This window comes from Pan troglodytes, chromosome 8, assembly GCF_028858775.2.
Source record: "Pan troglodytes isolate AG18354 chromosome 8, NHGRI_mPanTro3-v2.0_pri, whole genome shotgun sequence".
NCBI classification, from domain to species: domain Eukaryota; kingdom Metazoa; phylum Chordata; class Mammalia; order Primates; family Hominidae; genus Pan; species Pan troglodytes.
Window position 1 is genome coordinate 145065717 of NC_072406.2, and position 16635 is coordinate 145082351.

The following is a 16635-nucleotide window of genomic DNA, read 5'->3' on the forward strand; positions in this document are numbered from 1 at the left end:
GCAGGAAAGGCTGCATGGATGGAAGTCCCTTCCTCCATGTGGGGTCCCCCTGGTCCCATGCTGTGGAGGCGCTGCCACATCATTGCGCAGCCAGCGGATGGGCCTCCTGGGCCCCAGGGAAGCACACGCCCCGTCTACACCTGTTTCCAGAATGTCACAGGCTCTACAGACCCCTCCATCCCCGTGGGTGGAGGGCTGGGAGAGGCCACACCCCTGGGACCCCAGCGGCTCCCTGGTGGGCCTTCAGCTTCTGGAAGGAAAGGGCCTGTGTGCAGGGAGCCTGAGGCACAGTGGGCATCAGCTCTGCTCCCGCCCCTGCTCCCCTCCTGAAACCGCTCCCCTCCCGCCCCTGCTCCCCCTTCCCCATGCTCCCGTCCCCTCCGCTCCCCTCCCCCTGCTCCTGCCCCTGCTCCCCTCTCCCCCAGCTCCCCTCCCCACTTCCCGTCCCCACTCCCCTCCCCCACTCCTGCCCCTGCTCCCCTCCCCCTCTCGCCCTGCTCCCCCTCCCCTCCACCTCTTCCCTCCCCCTCCCCACACTGCCCTGCTCACCTCCCCACTCTCGCCCACGCTCCGCCTGCCCTGCTCCCCCTCCCCTGCAGCCCTGCTCACCTCCCACCGCCTGCACCTTTCCTTTGGCTGCAGTAATGAACTTGGGTTTCTCGTAGGCAGCGCCGTACAGACGGGACCTGCTGGCAGGACGTGGGCCAGGGTCGCAGGCAAGCCATGAAGGAAACACACCTCACAGCCCAGCTCCAGCGACCTCAGAGGAGCCCAGTGAGGCCAACTCTGCAGACCATGGACGCCCAGCAGGGCCCTCCCCGTGTGCGCCTCCAGGGGCACCGCTGGGTGTGCATGGCCGGTCAGGACGTGGATTGAGAACACGCTGGGTCATGCACCGGGCACTTGGCCACGGCCAGTGAGTTCTGTGGTCACTACCAGAGGCACCGCCGGCTGGCTCCGGGCCAGTGGGAGCTGGAGAGGACAGCTGTCCTGCTCTCGGCTCCACCATAACAGTGACCTTCGGGTCCAGACGCCCAGACCAGACACAAAGACCCTGTACTGGAGACAGGTCACAGGAAGGGGTGTGTGGCGTCTCTGGACCGCCCCCGCCCTTGGGGTACCCGGTGTCTGTCCGGCACCTTCTCGGGACTGTCCGGGCGTTTCCCGAGTCCCAGGCCTCCCTGGGGTGGGGCTGAGGTGTGGGCAGCCCACGGCTGGGTCTCTGCCTCCCTGAGGCCTCTCAGCGGGCTGGGGGCGGCCTCAACAAGAAGGAGCGGCTTTACCTGTCCCCTGAGAGGTGCAGAAAGAGGATCCAAAAGGTCGGAGGCATCTCATTCAAGAGGTTAAAATGCTGCTCAGTGACGCAGAGATTTTGCCAAGCCTGCGTGGTGAAAAACGGCTATCAGGGGACGCATTTAGGACGCAAGGACGTCGCTGTGCTGCTCCCCTCATTTCCAGGAGACCTCGTGGCAGAGCCACGGCGGGGGCTTTGTACCCTTCCTGCCCGAGGCTGGGCCCTTGGGGTGGGGGGCCCTGCTGGAAGTGACTCGGGGCTGCCACCAGGGGGCAGCAGAGGCACGCAAGAGTCACCGGCGGCCCCAAAATGTCATTTCTCTCCGGTTGTTAATGTTTAGAAACCTGATTTGCATGACGCAAAGTGCATGTTCACCAAACCCAAAATAACAAATGGAAAATTCTCCAGCGCCTCCTCTGTGAGTGGTGCCTTTTCCTCCATCCTTCTGTGTCCTCCACACCACACATGGAGACATACATGTACAGACACATGGATGCATGCAGACACACAAGCGTGCACAGACACGCACTCACACAGACAGGCACGGACACACACAGACATGCACCCTTGCACAGACGCACACACGGAGACATGCACGGACACACACAGATGCACGTGTACATGGACCCAGACACACAGACATGCACAGACACCCACCCGTGCATAGACGTGCTCATGCAGACATGCACGGACACACACATGCCCACGTACACAGATGCACACACACAGACATGCACGGACACACACATGCCCACGTACACAGATGCACACACACAGACATGCACGGACACACATGCACACGTACACAGATGCACACACACAGACATGCACGGACATACACATGCACACGTACACAGATGCACACACACAGACATGCACGGACACACACAGATGAATGCATACACGGACCCAGACACGCAGACATGCATGGACACAGACACGCACGCGTACACAGACGCACACACTCACGCAGACATGCATGGACACACATGTACACAGTGCAGACTCAGAGCCGTGCCCCCATGCTCCCCTGGGGAAGGCCCTCTCTTCCTGGCCTTAGGCCCCTGGGATGCCAGTCGGCTGTGGTCAGGCGGTGCAGGCAGCAGCTCCAGCCCGTCCGCTCCCATGGACTATGAGTCTGTCTAATACCAGACCCGGCACGCAGTTCAGGCTCCTCACCACCAGCGGCAGGCGGCCACCACAGCCCCTGAGGGCCAGCCAGAGGGCTCCTGGAGGCTTGGGCCTCTCCGCATGGGCAGCCCTCCATCGAGCTGTGAGGCTTGTGGTTCTGAGTCATAGCTTCAAGTTTGCACAAACAAAGCAGTTTTTATAAAACTTACTATCAAAGTAGAATATACAGAAAGTGGCGTAAAAGCCCATGCGTGAAAAGCTCGATGGATTTTTGCAGTGGGCACACCTGTGTGGCCAGGCAAAGAGATCGGACATTGCCGGCCACTGGCCCTCGTCCCCACAAGGGGACCACAACAGATTCTAGCAGCTCAGGTGGGCTTTTCTGCCGGGCCTCTGGCTTGCGCCGTGGGCTTCACCCAGGTGGAGCGTGGGGCTGGCCTTCCTCCCTGCAGATGCCACAGCTGGGAATGCCACAGCTGGGAATGCCACAGCGTCTTCATCTGTTCTGTGGCCAAGGGCATCTGGGTGGCTTCCCGTCGCTGGGGGTCATGAGCGATGCTGCTCTCTGGGGACCCCAGCGAAGGATTTCTACCGGGTGCAGAGTCAGGTGCAGCCTTGCTGTGTCAGCTACAGCGATTCTGCCAGAACCCTGCCCAGGGGCTGCTGCACCCACGGGCTACTGTGCCAAGGGGGGGGCATGAGGCCCAGGGAGCCTCAGCTGCCCCCATCCCCATCTCATCCCCACTGGCCGTGTCCTCCTTTTCCGTGGGAGCCATTCTGGTTGGTGTCTGGTTATCTGCGTCAGGCTTCAATTTTGCATTTCCCTGACTAATGAACTTGAGCACCATTAAAATTATTGGCCACACGAATCTCTGCTTTTGTGAGATTCCAACCTCGTGCCATCTTCAATCAGTGTCTCCTTTTCTTACTGAAAAGGGACCCACACCCTTCATCCATGTGGGACGCACATGTGTCGGCAACCTAGTGTCAATATCTTCTCTTCTCATTCTCTGTGGCTGCCCCTTGACTCTCGGCAGGGCGTTTTTGGTGAACAGAACTTCTGAATTTCAGCGCAGTCTGATTTGTCATTTTTCCCTTGTACGGCTCCTACCCTGTGTCTCCCGTGGCCACAGGGGAGTGGCGCAGCCCCAGGTCCCCACAAGGGACACAGCCCTGGGCCACCTGCCAGGCCATCTCTGTGGAAAACAACATTGCTAATAGCTCAGGGGAACCAGGCTAAGACCTCACCGGAAGGAGGAAGAGCCTCCGTGAACCCTCGGCCACAGAGAGAACTGGTGGCTTCACGGCACGGAGCCTCTCGGCCCACACACACGGAACAGCACCCGAGTTCTTCAGTCTCTTGGTTCTGTATTTTCTTTTCAGTCTTTCTACATGTTACTTCTTTTTCTAGTCATATTGTTCTGTATTCAATACAAGTGCTGATAGGGTGTACATTTCCACTCTTGGGGAAAACTTTTCAATACTGTACCATTAAATATGATGCATGCTAGGGCTGTATAGATATTCTTTATTGGATTAAGGACATTTGCTTCTATCTTAATTTTAAAAATCATGAGTTGATGTTGGATGTTGAAAGACACCTTTTTTGCACCTGTCAAGGTGATTTTGCGATTTGTCTCCTTTTCCTTCTGTTAACATGGTCAATGATATTGAATGATTTTTGAATATTGAACCACGTGGAACACAACTACTTCACCCTGACGTGGCGCCCTTTATAACTGCTGGACTTTATTTGCGGTATTTTGTTAGGATTTTTGTGTAATAGTGATGAGAGAGCTTTTCCTTTCTTGTAATGTCCCTGCTAAGTTTCTAGTGTCAACGTTCATCTGGCCTCTTAGTAAAAGAAGAAGTTGTTTGCTTTATTTCTACTTTCTGTAAGTTTTCAAAGCGGTTATTTATTCTTTCAGTTTTTGGAAGAATTTACTGGTGAAGCCAGTGGGGTCTGGGTTTTCTTTGTAGCAACATTTTAAATAAAAGATTCAATTTCTTTAACAGACATTGAATCATTTGGATTTTCTACGCTTCTGTTGGCTTTGGTGAGCTGTGTTTTGTTGAGGAGTTGGTCCATTTGAGTCTGGTGTCGCCTGTATTGGAGTAAGGCTGTCAAGAACATTCTGTGTGAACTTTCAATGCCTGCATCATCTCAGGGATGGGTCTTTTTCTTACTGATACTGGAAACTCGCCTTTTCCCTTTCTTTCTTGAGCAGGTGTTTCTCCATTTCATTGTCTTCTCTTTGGAACCAACTTGTGCCTTGGATTTCCTCTGCTGGTTTTGGCTTCGCTGTTTCTGATGTTGTATTGATTTGTCCTCTTTCATTTTTCTTAGCTGTAATTTATTGTTGTTGTCCAGCTTCTTGAAATCAAAGCTTAAATCAAGGTGTTTTCTGGCTTTCTTCTTGTATGCAAGGCTGTTATTTTTCCTGTAACCCGTTTGAGCTAAGTCACGTAAGTTTTTATTTGTAGTATTTTCATTCTCTAAGTCAGTTTAAGTCTAAGTCAGTTTAAAGTGTTTTCTGAATTCTGCTGTGACTTCTTCTTTGACTAATTTGATCATCGTAAGTAACTGTTTAATTTCAAGGTGCCCGTGTTTCTCACAGGTCCATTTTTGTTACTGATTTCCCGCTTTATGTCACCGTGGTTGGAAAACACACTCTGAGTGACCTTGGTACTGGGGATCTCTGCTGTGGCTGCGTGTGGCCCAGCGCTGTTCGGTTTTAGCCATGTCTGGTGAGGGCCTTCTCGCAGGTGGGGACACCATAGAGTCCGGGGTGGCACAGGGCATTCCGTGGCGAGGGGGCTGAGTGTGCCAGCTCAAGTTTCTCCTCCTCTTCCTATAAAGCCACAGTCCCGCTCCCAGGATAACCCCTGAATCTAAAACCATTAATTAGATCAATCCATTCATGAGTTTTGGAGGGAACATTCAAACCATAGCATTCTGCCCCCAAAACTCATGTCCTTCTCATGTACAAATACATTCCTGCAAACCCCGTAGCCCCAAAGTCTTAATTTGTTCCAGCAGCAACTCAAAAGTCCAAAGTTCAGAGTCTTATCTATGAGCCTGTGAAATCAAAACAAGTTCTCTACTTCCGACACACAGCAGTGGGACCGGCTGAGACATTCCCACTTGAAAACGGGAATAGGCAAAATGAGGAGTGGAGGCTCCAAGCAAGCCCCAACCCCACAGGGCTGACGTGATCCTGAATTCAGGGAATGGTCTCTTCCGACAACACTTGCTGCCTCTGGACGCAGGGGCTGGGGGTTGGGCCTCCCCGATGGCTTTGCTGGATGCAGCCCACATGGCTGCTCTTACGGGTGGGAGTCCAGTGCCTGAAGCTTCCTGAGCTGCCAGTGACTCCACAGCTCTGGGGTCCTGGTGGGGGTCCTGTTCCCGTGGCCTTGCTCTGCTGGGGCTGTCTGTGGTGGCTCCATCCCTGGGACGAGTCTCTGCCCAGGCCTCCAGGCTTTCAATGGCATCCTTTGAAATCTGGATGGAGGCTGCCAAGCCTCCATCTTGCTCTCTGCAAGCCTGCAGAATCAGTGCCACGTGGCCGTGGCCAATGCTGTGGCCACACCTTCTTGAGCTGTGGGTCTATCTGCACCAGAGCTGCCTGAGCCACCCCTGGGGCCACCATGGAGAGCTGCACTGGAATTTAGGGAGCATGGTCCCCAGCAGGCCCTGGGCAGGGAGCCTGTGGAGGGCACCTCTGGCCCATCCACCAGTGCAATTCTGCCCTCCATGGCCTCCAGGCTTGCAGTGGGAGGGCAGCCTTGAGGGTCTCTGAAATGACTTCTGGGTCTTTCTTCCACTGCCTTGAAGAACAGCACCCGGCCCTTCCTCTCTGTGCTGACTTTTGGTGAACGGTCTAGAGCCTTGGCTCCTCTCCTGGGCACACCTTTCACTCTTTACGTGGCCAGGCTAAGAGCTTCCAGATCCTTCCGCTCACTTTTCTTTCGATGATAATTCCATCTCCGAGTTATTTTTTCCCTTTTGCAGCTCAGTGTAGTGGTTAGAAGTAGCCACGCAGCAGCCTAATTCTTTGCTGCTTGGATATTTATTCTACCAGATACCCTTGTTCACCACTCTGAAGTTCAGCCTTTGACAAAGCTGTTCCACGTGGACAGTTCAGCCAAAGTCTTTGCTAATTTATGACGAGGCTGGCCTTTATTCTAGGTTTTAATACCTTGCTCCACAGTTCCATCTGAAATCTCATCAGAATGGCCTTTCCTGTCCAAATCAGCATTCTGGTCACGACCACTTAACGGATCTCTAAAGAGCTCCAAACTTTCCCTTGTCATCTTGTCTTCCAGGCAGGCCCTCACCAGAATCACCCTCAATGATCCATTTACAGACATACTGGGTTTTTAAAAGCCTTCTCCTCTAAATGCTTTCAGCCTCTGCTCATTACTCAGTTCCATAGCTGCTTCCATATTTTCAAGTATTCATTATTGTTAACCACCCCACTCCTGGTACCAATTTTCTTAGTCCATTTCCAGTTGTTTATAGCAGAATATCTGAAACTGAGTAATTTACAAAGAAAAGGAAATTATTTCTTACAGTTCTGGAGGCTGAGAAGTCCAAGGTCAAAGGGCCGCATCTGATGAGGGCCTTCTTGCAGGTGGGGCCTCTGCAGAGTCCTGAGGTGGCCCAGAATGACACACGGTGAGGGGGCTGTGTTAGCCCAGGTCTTTTCCTCTTCTCATACAGCCATTAGCCCCACTCCCATGATAACCATAATCCATTAACTTATTAGTCAACAAATGGGCTGATCCATTCATGAGCCCTCATGACCCAGTTACCTCTTAAAGGCCCCACCTCTCAATACTGCCACATTGGGCATTGTTTCAACATGAGTTTCAAGGGAGACAAACGTTCAAATCATAGCACCCTTGCTCTGTCTTTTCCAATGTCCCCCTCAGACAGGGTCTTTTCTTCAATCTGTTTCTGTCACAGATTCAACCTTGGGCTGCATTCACTTTTCCCAGAAACCCCCACATTGAGCCCTTCATTTAGGAGAGCACATATGGGATGCTGCAGAGGACACTATGTCCTGGAGGCTGCGTCCTCTCCAGGCACCACAAGACCACAGCAGATTTCACTGCCTTCCAGGAGCTTCCAGGGGAATGTACCTAAGGCCCAGGACCTGGTGGGTGTTCCCAGGGTGCTGTGGGGCTGCTCCTGGAGGGCATTCCCAGGGTGCTGTGGGACTCTGCTCTCAGTAGGCGTTCCCAAGGTGCTGTAAGGCTCTGGTCACGGTGGGCGTTCCCAGGGTGCTGTAGGGCAGCTGCTGGTGGGCGTTCCCAGGGTGCTGTAGGGCTGCTGCTGGTGGGCATTCCCAGGGTGCTGTAAGGCTCTGGTCTCGGTGGGTGTTCCCAGGGTGCCGTGGGGCTCTGGTCTCGGTGGGTGTTCCCAGGGTGCCGTGGGGCTCTGGTCTCGGTGGGTGTTCCCAGGGTGCCGTGGGGCTCTGGTCTCGGTGGGTGTTCCCAGGGTGCTGTGGGGCTCTGGTCTCGGTGGGTGTTCCCAGGGTGCTGCGGGGCTCTGGTCTCGGTGGGTGTTCCCAGGGTGCTGCGGGGCTCTGGTCTCGGTGGGTGTTCCCAGGGTGCTGTAAGGCTCTGGTCTCGGCGGGTGTTCCCAGGGTGCTGTGGGGCTCTGGTCTCGGTGGGTGTTCCCAGGGTGCTGTGGGGCTCTGGTCTCGGTGGGTGTTCCCAGGGTGCTGTAAGGCTCTGGTCTTGGTGGGTGTTCCCAGGGTGCTGTGGGGCTGCTGCTGGTGGGTGTTCCCAGGAGCTGTAAGGCTCTGGTCTTGGTGGGTGTTCCCAGAGTGCTGTGGGGCTGCTGCTGGTGGGTGTTCTCAGGGTGCTGTGGGGCTCTGCTCTCAATGGGAGTTCCCAGGGTGCTGCGGGGCTGCTCCTGGTGGGTGTTCCCAGGGTGCTGTGGGGCTGCTCCCAGCTGCAGTGCAGTGACCTCTCCTGTCCTGGCTGCAGGCTCGCTCCTCCTCCTCGCAGAGCTTCTGTTGACACCAGTCCCAGCTGATTTCCGAATTGCCCAGTGGCCCTGGGATGGATGGTGAGGGTTGACTCAATGCTCTCAGTGCAAACATTTTAGCTTAGCTAGTTCTCATTGCTTCCATGGCTGATAACTTTAAAAATATGAGGCTCTGCCATTCGCCAGCCTTTCCCGAGGCTGCTGCGGTGGGCCTGCTATGGCCTACAACGTCCCCCAGCCCGACTGCACTGAGTCTGTGCCTGGCTGAGATTCGGTGCAGCTTTTCCATGAGAATTCCTGAAACAGGAGGGCCTGAGGAGTGGTGGCCCCCATCGTGGTGACTGATGGCTCCCACATGTCAAGCCCCAGGCCGCCTCCTGGCCCTGCACTCAGTCCTGCACACACACTGGTGTCCTTGGTCCCCAAAGCTCCTATGGGGTGAGCTCTGCCTGGTCTGCAGCCGTGCGGGAGGGAGAGCCATGACTCCCGTGCCCAGCTCACCCACAGCAGGTGCTCTGGTACCAGCCTGGCTGCTTGCTCCTCACCTGTCCAGTAAGTGCTGCCCGGGGCAGCCCAATTTTTTTGAGATGGGGTCTCACTATGTTGGTCAGGCTGGGCGTCAGTGGCTATTCACAGGCACTATCATGGCTCACTGCAGCCTCGAACTCCTGGGCTCAAGTGATCCTCCTGCCTCAGGCTCCTGAGTAACTGGGACTACAGGTGTGTGCCCCCATGCCCAGCTTAGGCCACAGGCACCCCCCTGCATGTCCAGCTTAGACCACAGGCGCCCCCAACGCCCAGCTTAGCCCATTTTAATTCCCGCTTGCCATGCACACCCTCCTGGACCCAGCTCTGGCAGGGCCATGTGCATCAGCATCTTCCTCCAGGCGCAGGGCCAGGCTGTGTCACCTTCTCCTGTCCTCGGGCCTGGGCTGGGCCTGCAGGCCCCTTGCCTCCACCCTCTGTCCTCTCAGCTTCAGAAGGACGGCAGCTTTCCAGGTTTCCACCTCTGGGTTGAGTCACCAGTTCTCAGCCGGGGCCATGTTGCGCCCACTGGCCATGTCTGCAGACATCTCTGGATGTCACAATGGCAGGGGTGCTCCTGTCACCCAGTGGCAGATGCTGCCCCCACCCCACCCTCACCAGCAAAGCATTGTCCACCAAACAGCCCTGGACGAGGGGATATTTGGTCAGGTCCACCCCAACGAGAGGACCAGGGAGGCAGCCACGCAGCCGAAGGAGGGAGGGGCCCCATTAGGCCACGCTTGTCTGTTTCCCACAATTCAAGAAATGTCGTCTTTTTTCTTTAAATACTGCCATTCGCATCTGCTAATCTGAACAAAAAGTGCCGTTAGCTATCCTGCTCTACAAAAATGTTTCTCAAGGTTAAACCCTTAGACCTGACCAAGGTGTAAAATATTTCCTTAAACAGAGGCAGGGAACATGCAGCTCCGATCCACATGAGGCCCTCAGGGCACTGCTGGCCCGTCTGCTGGTCAGCTCTTGGCTGCAGGCCTGGCTGTGCGTTTGTAGTTGTGACCTCACCAACCTCACTGCACCCACCACGTGGGCCATTACTACCCCCACAAGGACCAGGGGACACTGAGGCTTGGAGAGGCGACCCAGGTGCACATGGCTGGGGGCACGGGGAGGGATGGCTCATGAGCTGGGGGGTGAGCAAGGCTGCCTCGCTCAGGCGTGGGACTGTGCGGCTGCAGTGTCTGTCCACAGAGCTCCAGAGCTGGGGGCAGATTCAGCGGCATCCGTGCCCGCTTACCTTGGACACGGCGGCCAGCCTCTGCTCCACACGGGCGCCCAGGCTGGTGGTGGTCCTGTCTTGGCGCCGGAGCTGGTGCTGTAGCTGCAGCAGGGCCGCCAGCTGTGAGCTGCTGGTGTTGGCTGTGGCTGCAAGCAGGACATCCCTCATCGTCTCCGAGGCCGAGCAGCTCTGAAAGGGAGCAGGGGAGGTGTGCCAGGGGCCCGAGGCCTGGGCGGGGAGGCCTTGCACCCTGCGGAGGGTGCGCAGCAGCTGCAGCCTGGGTACAGGAGTGGGCTGGCTCTCCTGGCAAGGCTCCCCTGGGATGCTGGCTCCTCCTGGCACCTGCAGAGTCGCGTGGGGCCACACTTGTTCCCTCTGTGGGACCTCTGTGAGGTCTGCATGGACAGGCCCTGCTGGCCTGCGACTGCCGGGTCTCCGTGTCTGCCCAGTCCTCTGTGGGACCTCTGTGAGGTCCGCATGGACGGGGCCCTGCTGGCCTGCGACTGCCGGGTCTCCATGTCTGCCCGATGCAGGGGATCGGGATAAGCACACGAATGCATGTTCTCTCTGAGCCACAAGTTTACGTGGCCGGCAGGCTCCCACTGCTTGAGGACCCTGGCCTGCGGCCTGCTTCTCTAATGGAGTCCCCCCAAGGCGAGGGCCCCAGCTGAAGCCCAGGGTCCTCCCTCCTCCATGAAGGGCCTAGCTGGAGGTGCGCAGGGCAGAGACACACCTGAGACAGAGCCAGGAACTGGCAGGTAGTTGCAGGGTCCAGGGTGCCGACACACTCCACCATCTCCAGGCTGGCGGCTGCTGCGACATCCAGGAGGCCACTGCCAAGGGCCACCTGTAGGCACTGCAGCAGAACCTCTGATGCCTGAGCCAGGTACTGCTGGGCCAGAACCATCCTCCCCTGTGGGGCACAAGGCTCAGGCTCAGGCCAGGCTCTGGGCAGAGGCCACACGAGGGGCAGGAGGGGCAGAGGCCACACGAGGGGCAGGAGGGGCAGCCACACCTTCAGGTCCTCGCCTCTCCTGCCGTGCTCCTCCAGGGCTGCCCTGGAGGCCGGCGGGTCCCTGCTGGACTTTGTGGCACCCTCTTCTTCTACCTCCAGCTCCAGAGACTTGAGGCCACTCAGCTTGGCGCCCACCTGTGACACACATTGCGGGTTGGCAGACACTTCTGGGTTCCTGCTTGGTCGGCGTGGGGAGGGCCCACCCAGGGAGGCCGGGGTGGTCGGGCTCCTCAGCAGGGTCCCCGGGTGGGGGGTACCGCAGGCCGCAGCGTGGCCTCTCACTGTCCCAAACCCTCCACCCCTGAGTTGATGCAGGGTGGCCCTGACCCGTGAGCCTGGGCAAGGGGACACTGGAGCCTGGGCGAGGGGATGCTGCAGCCAGGGTGAGGACGCAGCCCCCTGAGGAAGCCGGCCTGAGTCACGTGGGCCTGGAATCCAACACATTCCCAGGGGGCTCTCGTTCCTGTCCTTTGGAAACACCTTTCCCGGAACCAGCCAGCACTGAGGCCAAGGCATCCACCAGCCCTCAGGGGCCCCTGGTCTGGCTGAGACACAAGCCCCACCTGGGTATAGGAAGCCCTGGCAGCCCCTGAAGAACCTGGGTTGAGAGGGAGCCCCCTGGGTTTTCGGGACACAAGGTATTGCAGCGCCAAATCTGTATATGCACCCAGTGATCAGGCGTCAAAATAAAGAAAACACTGATAGAAATGGAGAAGGAGTGATGGACATGTCCCCGTTCCAGTAGGCTGCCTGAATGCAGGCAAAAACCAGCAAGCACGCTGGAGGCAGGGCAGCCGTGGCCACCGGACATGCACGGAGCCTGGCCCCTTTCTCGACGGAGCACACGCCGTTCAGGCATGTGCAGAACATTTACCAAAACCAACCAGGGCTGCACCACGTGCGGCCACTGCAGAGTCCCCAGGACCGAGACCACTCGGTGTGTTTTCAACCACCAGGACATTAAACAGGAAGTCAGTCATGAAAATAGACCCATGAGAAACAGTCGCCTTGAAATTAAACAAGATACAATCATCAAGTCAGTCAAACAAGAAATTGCAATGGAATTTATAAAACGGACTTAGACAATGAAAATACTGAGGGAAGAGAAAAGGAAAAGTCAGTGAGGCCGACAGCCAAGGCTGGTCTTTGGAGAAACAGCCTGAAATGTCACAGCCACAGGCAGAGAGAGAGCTGCCAGGCAAAACCAAGCTGCGGCAGCACTGGTGAGCGGCGGGGAGCGAGGGCAGCAGAGAAGCCTTCGTTCTCCAGGTCATCAGCCGGCTGCCAAGGAAAGTTTCCTCCCCTTTTCAGGCGTGAACACGGTGGGCTCCGAGGGAACCTGCATGGGTTGTGGGAGGGGGTGGGGGCTTATCCAAAACACACCCACAGCTGCGCTAACAAGAGAGGCTGTGCTTTGTGCTCCCTAAAGACACACCCGCAGCGGCACAGATAAGGAAGTCACAAGAACAGCGAGAGAGACGAGCGGACTTTCTTATCAAAGCGTTTGGATTCAACTGTGAAAACGGCAGCCCACTTGGGCCCCCTCTCCGCCGCAGAGAGCTTTCTTCTTTCACTTATTAAACTTTCGCTGCAACCTCTCCCTGTGTCCACGCGCCTTAATTTTCTGGGTTGTGAGACGATGGACAACGAGCTCGGATAACACCTTAGACAACGTGACCAGCAACCCTAGACCGTCTCAATCCTACGTATCAAAACTTGGGAGACTAAAATGGGGGTTAGAGGAAAAATACAGCCTTGAATACAAGAAAAAACCCAGAAAAACCTTAGTTTAAGCTTTGATTTCAAGAAGCTGGACAACAACATAAATCATATCTAAGGACAGCAAAAGGCAGGTACGTCCTGGCCTGGCCTGCATGGGGCGGGGGCCGCGGAAGACCCCTGCGCCCTCCACACGGGACTTGACGTCTGCTCTGCCCTGGCCCCTCCTCGCTGGAGCACCATCAGCAGCATTCACGGATGAGGACGCAGCTCACAGGAGGCCCCGCCCACCCTCGCTTCTGGTCCCCGCCCACCCGCTACCCGAGCAGGCCAACGGAGGCTGGTCCCGCCCACCCTCGCTTCTGGTCCCCGCCCACCCGCTACCCGAGCAGGCCAATGGAGGCTGGTCCCGCCCACCCTCGCTTCTGGTCCCCGCCCACCCGCTACCCGAGCAGGCCAACGGAGGCTGGTTGCACGCAGAGCCTCGATTCCATCAATTCACTCGAGGTACATCAAGTCCTGTGCTAGGTCCTGAAGACGCAGGACAGACATCTCAGGGCCGACCCAGGGCTGCACGGCACCTGGTGGGGGGATTGCCCTGGGCATGGAGCCAGGCACATACGGCGTGGTTGCTCCAGTCCCTGAGGGCGTCTTCCTGAGGAGCTGGTGTGTGAGGACGAGACCAGCTTCTCTGCTGGGGCAGGTGCCTTCCGGGGGAGGAGCTGGCATCTGCACAGGTGTTTAGGTAGGTGACCTGGGGGCTTGCGTGGCTTGTAGGGGCCATCACCAGGGTCCTGAGGGAGCAGGTCATTCCTGCAGCTGACTCAGCCCTGCTGGGCAGCCTTGCAGCCTTCTGGAGAAGGGTGGGCCCTGGGCTGAGAGTGAAGAAGGTCCCGACCGCCCTTCTCAGAGCCACCTGGGCATGGAGGCAGCAGCCTCCCTGGGCTGTAGGGGGTGGGGGATGGAGGGGAGCCAAGGCTGCCCAGGGCTGGCCCTGCTGTGCACTGGCATGGGGACCATGGCGCCCGGTGCTCAGGCCCACCCTAGGCCACTCCTGCAGCTTCTGAGCTCCCCAGGTCCCTGTGCGGGGCCTGGCCAGAGCCGCTGCTGCGGGACACACCAGTTCCATTGCTCCACGCTCGCCAGCGCAGGGCTTGATTGGGGTGGGCTGCGTGCTGGGGCGGGCTGCGTGCTGGGGTGGGCTGCGTGCTGGGGCGGGCTGCGTGCTGGGGCGGGCTGGCTCTGTGCTGCTGCGGGCCGGCTCTGTGCTGCTGCGGGCCGACCCAAGTGCCCGCCTGCCCTCCCTGCCTACTCCACAGACGCTGTGGTTCCCTCCCAAGTCTGTTCCGGAAGGCCTGAGTTTTGCCAGCCCCATTTCTTCCCTCACGCCTACTGCCTACATTTTTCTCTCTTCCTGGGGCCATGCCCTTCTTAATGGAGGATGACACGATTTGTCTGCTACAATCACAGGAGTCCCAAACACTTCGCTTGTGTTTTTCAGGCACGGGTGACTGGTGTCGGAGCCAGACTTGGGATAGAAGCAAGAGCACCTACCGAGGGGCCCTCCTCCCAGTAGCAGGCAGGGCGCACAGGGTCAGCTTGCATGGCCAGCAGGTGCAGGGCCCTCCCGGCCAGGCCCAGGAGCCGGGCGCGGATCTCCACACAGCCCACACTCAGCGGCTGCAGGCTCCCCAGCTGTGCCAGTGCCCCGTGTGCTAGAGTCCGCTTCAGTGTGAACCATTGCTTCGAAAAGACAGACACGTTACAGCTGCCACCCCAAGGGCAACCGCCCACCCTGCCGAGGGGACCCAGTGAGCCCACCCTCTGCTGTCCCCTGTGGGTGGGGACACTGGGGAGCTCTCAGAAAGCCCTGCCCCGCAGGGAGGGTCTCTGGGGCTCTGGTGTAGGGGTCACAGACGTCTGCTCATAGAACCTTAATTCAGAGCTCACTGACAAATCAGTTTTAGGCCCGTCTTTGGTCCATTTATACTTATGTAAATTAATTTGAGTCATGTTTCATGAAGTCTCAGAAAACTTAAAATGGAAGAATGTATATTTCCCTCAAAACATTCTACATATTCAACTTTTTTTTTTTTTACCAAAATGGAGTCCACCTCTATTGAGCTCTTTAATCCACATATGCATTAATTATTAATACAAATTAATTAGTCAGAGCAAATTCATGAGTCGGGAAGGGCAGCTGTGGGTCATATAGGAAACACCCCTGCAATGGGACCTCGATTTCATGAGCCAATTCAGTCTCCTCAAATGGTGAGACAATGCCCGGGACCTCCCCCTGCTGCAAGAGGTCCCCAGCTGATCCGCACCGCCAGGTGCACAGTGGTGGAGACGGCTCCTGCTGGAACGGGGGTCCCCTCAGCTGCACTGTGGCCTGGCGCTCCCTCCACCGGGAATCTGTGACCCCAGCAATTACCAGGCCGACGGAAGTGTAGTCACTGGTGTTCTGCAGATAGTCTGCCAGCAGCTTCTCCAGGGACCCCTGCTCACTCTGCTGCCCGTGGGCCTCCTCCCAGATGAACTGGAGCATGTCCAGAGCCATTTCCACGAGGCCAAGCTTGAGGTGCGCCAGCTTCCTCATCAGGGGCGTGTTGACGTTCTGCAACTGAGGGGGTCAGGTGTGCCTCTGAAGCACGGAAGCTTCTGGTAAGCCTGAATCTACATCCCCACGACTTGGACGAGGCATAACCGACATAAGAAACTCATAACAAACTGCGCAGATCTACAGTGGAAAACTGACACACTTTGATCACGAATACACCCGTGAAACCATCACCATCTTCGAGATAATGCAGTAGCCCTTAACCCCAAATCTCTTCGCGTCCCCTCGTGTTCCCTCCCGGTCACCTAGCTGCCTGCCGGCACCCTGCATTCCTTGGCATTTTCCAGAACTCTACCTAAGTGGACGTGCACAGAGTGCAGTCTTTCCGTCTGGTTCATTTTCCTCGGTGAAGTCACCGTGAGACTCCCCCACACGGCTTCACGCACGCTCCTTCCCTCTCACAGCCGGCGTCGGTGCACCGTGTGCACGTGCCACACCCTGCTTATCTATTCAAATATTTTATTTCCAGTTCTGGGGCTACTAAGAATAAAGCTGCTGCGAACGTTCATGTGCAAGGTATCCTCAGATCCTGATCCACAGATGTGGTATGTTCCTCCATTTACTTAGACATTCTCAGATCCTGATCCACAGATGTGGTATGTTCCTCCATTTACTTAGGAATTCTCAGATCCTGATCCACAGATGTGGTATGTTTCTCCATTTACTTAGCTATTCTCAGATCCTGATCCACAGACGTGGTATGTTCCTCCATTTACTTAGGAATTCTCAGATCCTGATCCACAGACGTGGTATGTTTCTCCATTTACTTAGGAATCCTCAGATCCTGATCCACAGACGTGGTATGTTCCTTCATTTACTTAGCTATTCTCAGATCCTGATCCACAGACGTGGTATGTTTCTCTATTTACTCAGCGATTCTCAGATCCTGATCCACAGACGCGGTATGTTTCTCCATTTACTTAGACATTCTCAGATCCTGATCCACACACATGGTATGTTTCTCCAGTTACTTAGGCATTCTCAGATCCTGATCCACAGATGTGGTATGTTTCTCCATTTACTTAGGAATTCTCAGATCCTGATCCACAGACGTGGTATGTTTCTCCATTTAGACATTCTCAGATCCTGATCCACA

At 56.5% G+C, this 16635-nt stretch overlaps 1 protein-coding gene across 6 annotated transcripts in view; it reads right to left on the bottom strand.

Moving 5' to 3' along the window:
• The window catches only part of CFAP46 (cilia and flagella associated protein 46), a 137316-nt gene that overhangs the window by 25958 nt on the left and 94723 nt on the right, over window positions 1-16635 (bottom strand). For all 6 annotated transcript variants that reach the window (XR_010147079.1, XM_024346698.3, XM_063782367.1 and 3 more), the window contains 7 exons: window positions 15354-15542; window positions 14474-14662; window positions 11201-11335; window positions 10919-11098; window positions 10204-10374; window positions 1284-1381; window positions 610-686 (listed from right to left, as the gene is read on the bottom strand). Coding sequence is in view for 5 of the 6 variants with exons in the window: in XM_024346698.3 (XP_024202466.3) it covers window positions 610-686; window positions 1284-1381; window positions 10204-10374; window positions 10919-11098; window positions 11201-11335; window positions 14474-14662; window positions 15354-15542 (1039 nt within the window). In the remaining variant the exon portion in view is untranslated. The remainder of the gene's footprint in view (window positions 1-609; window positions 687-1283; window positions 1382-10203; window positions 10375-10918; window positions 11099-11200; window positions 11336-14473; window positions 14663-15353; window positions 15543-16635) is intronic.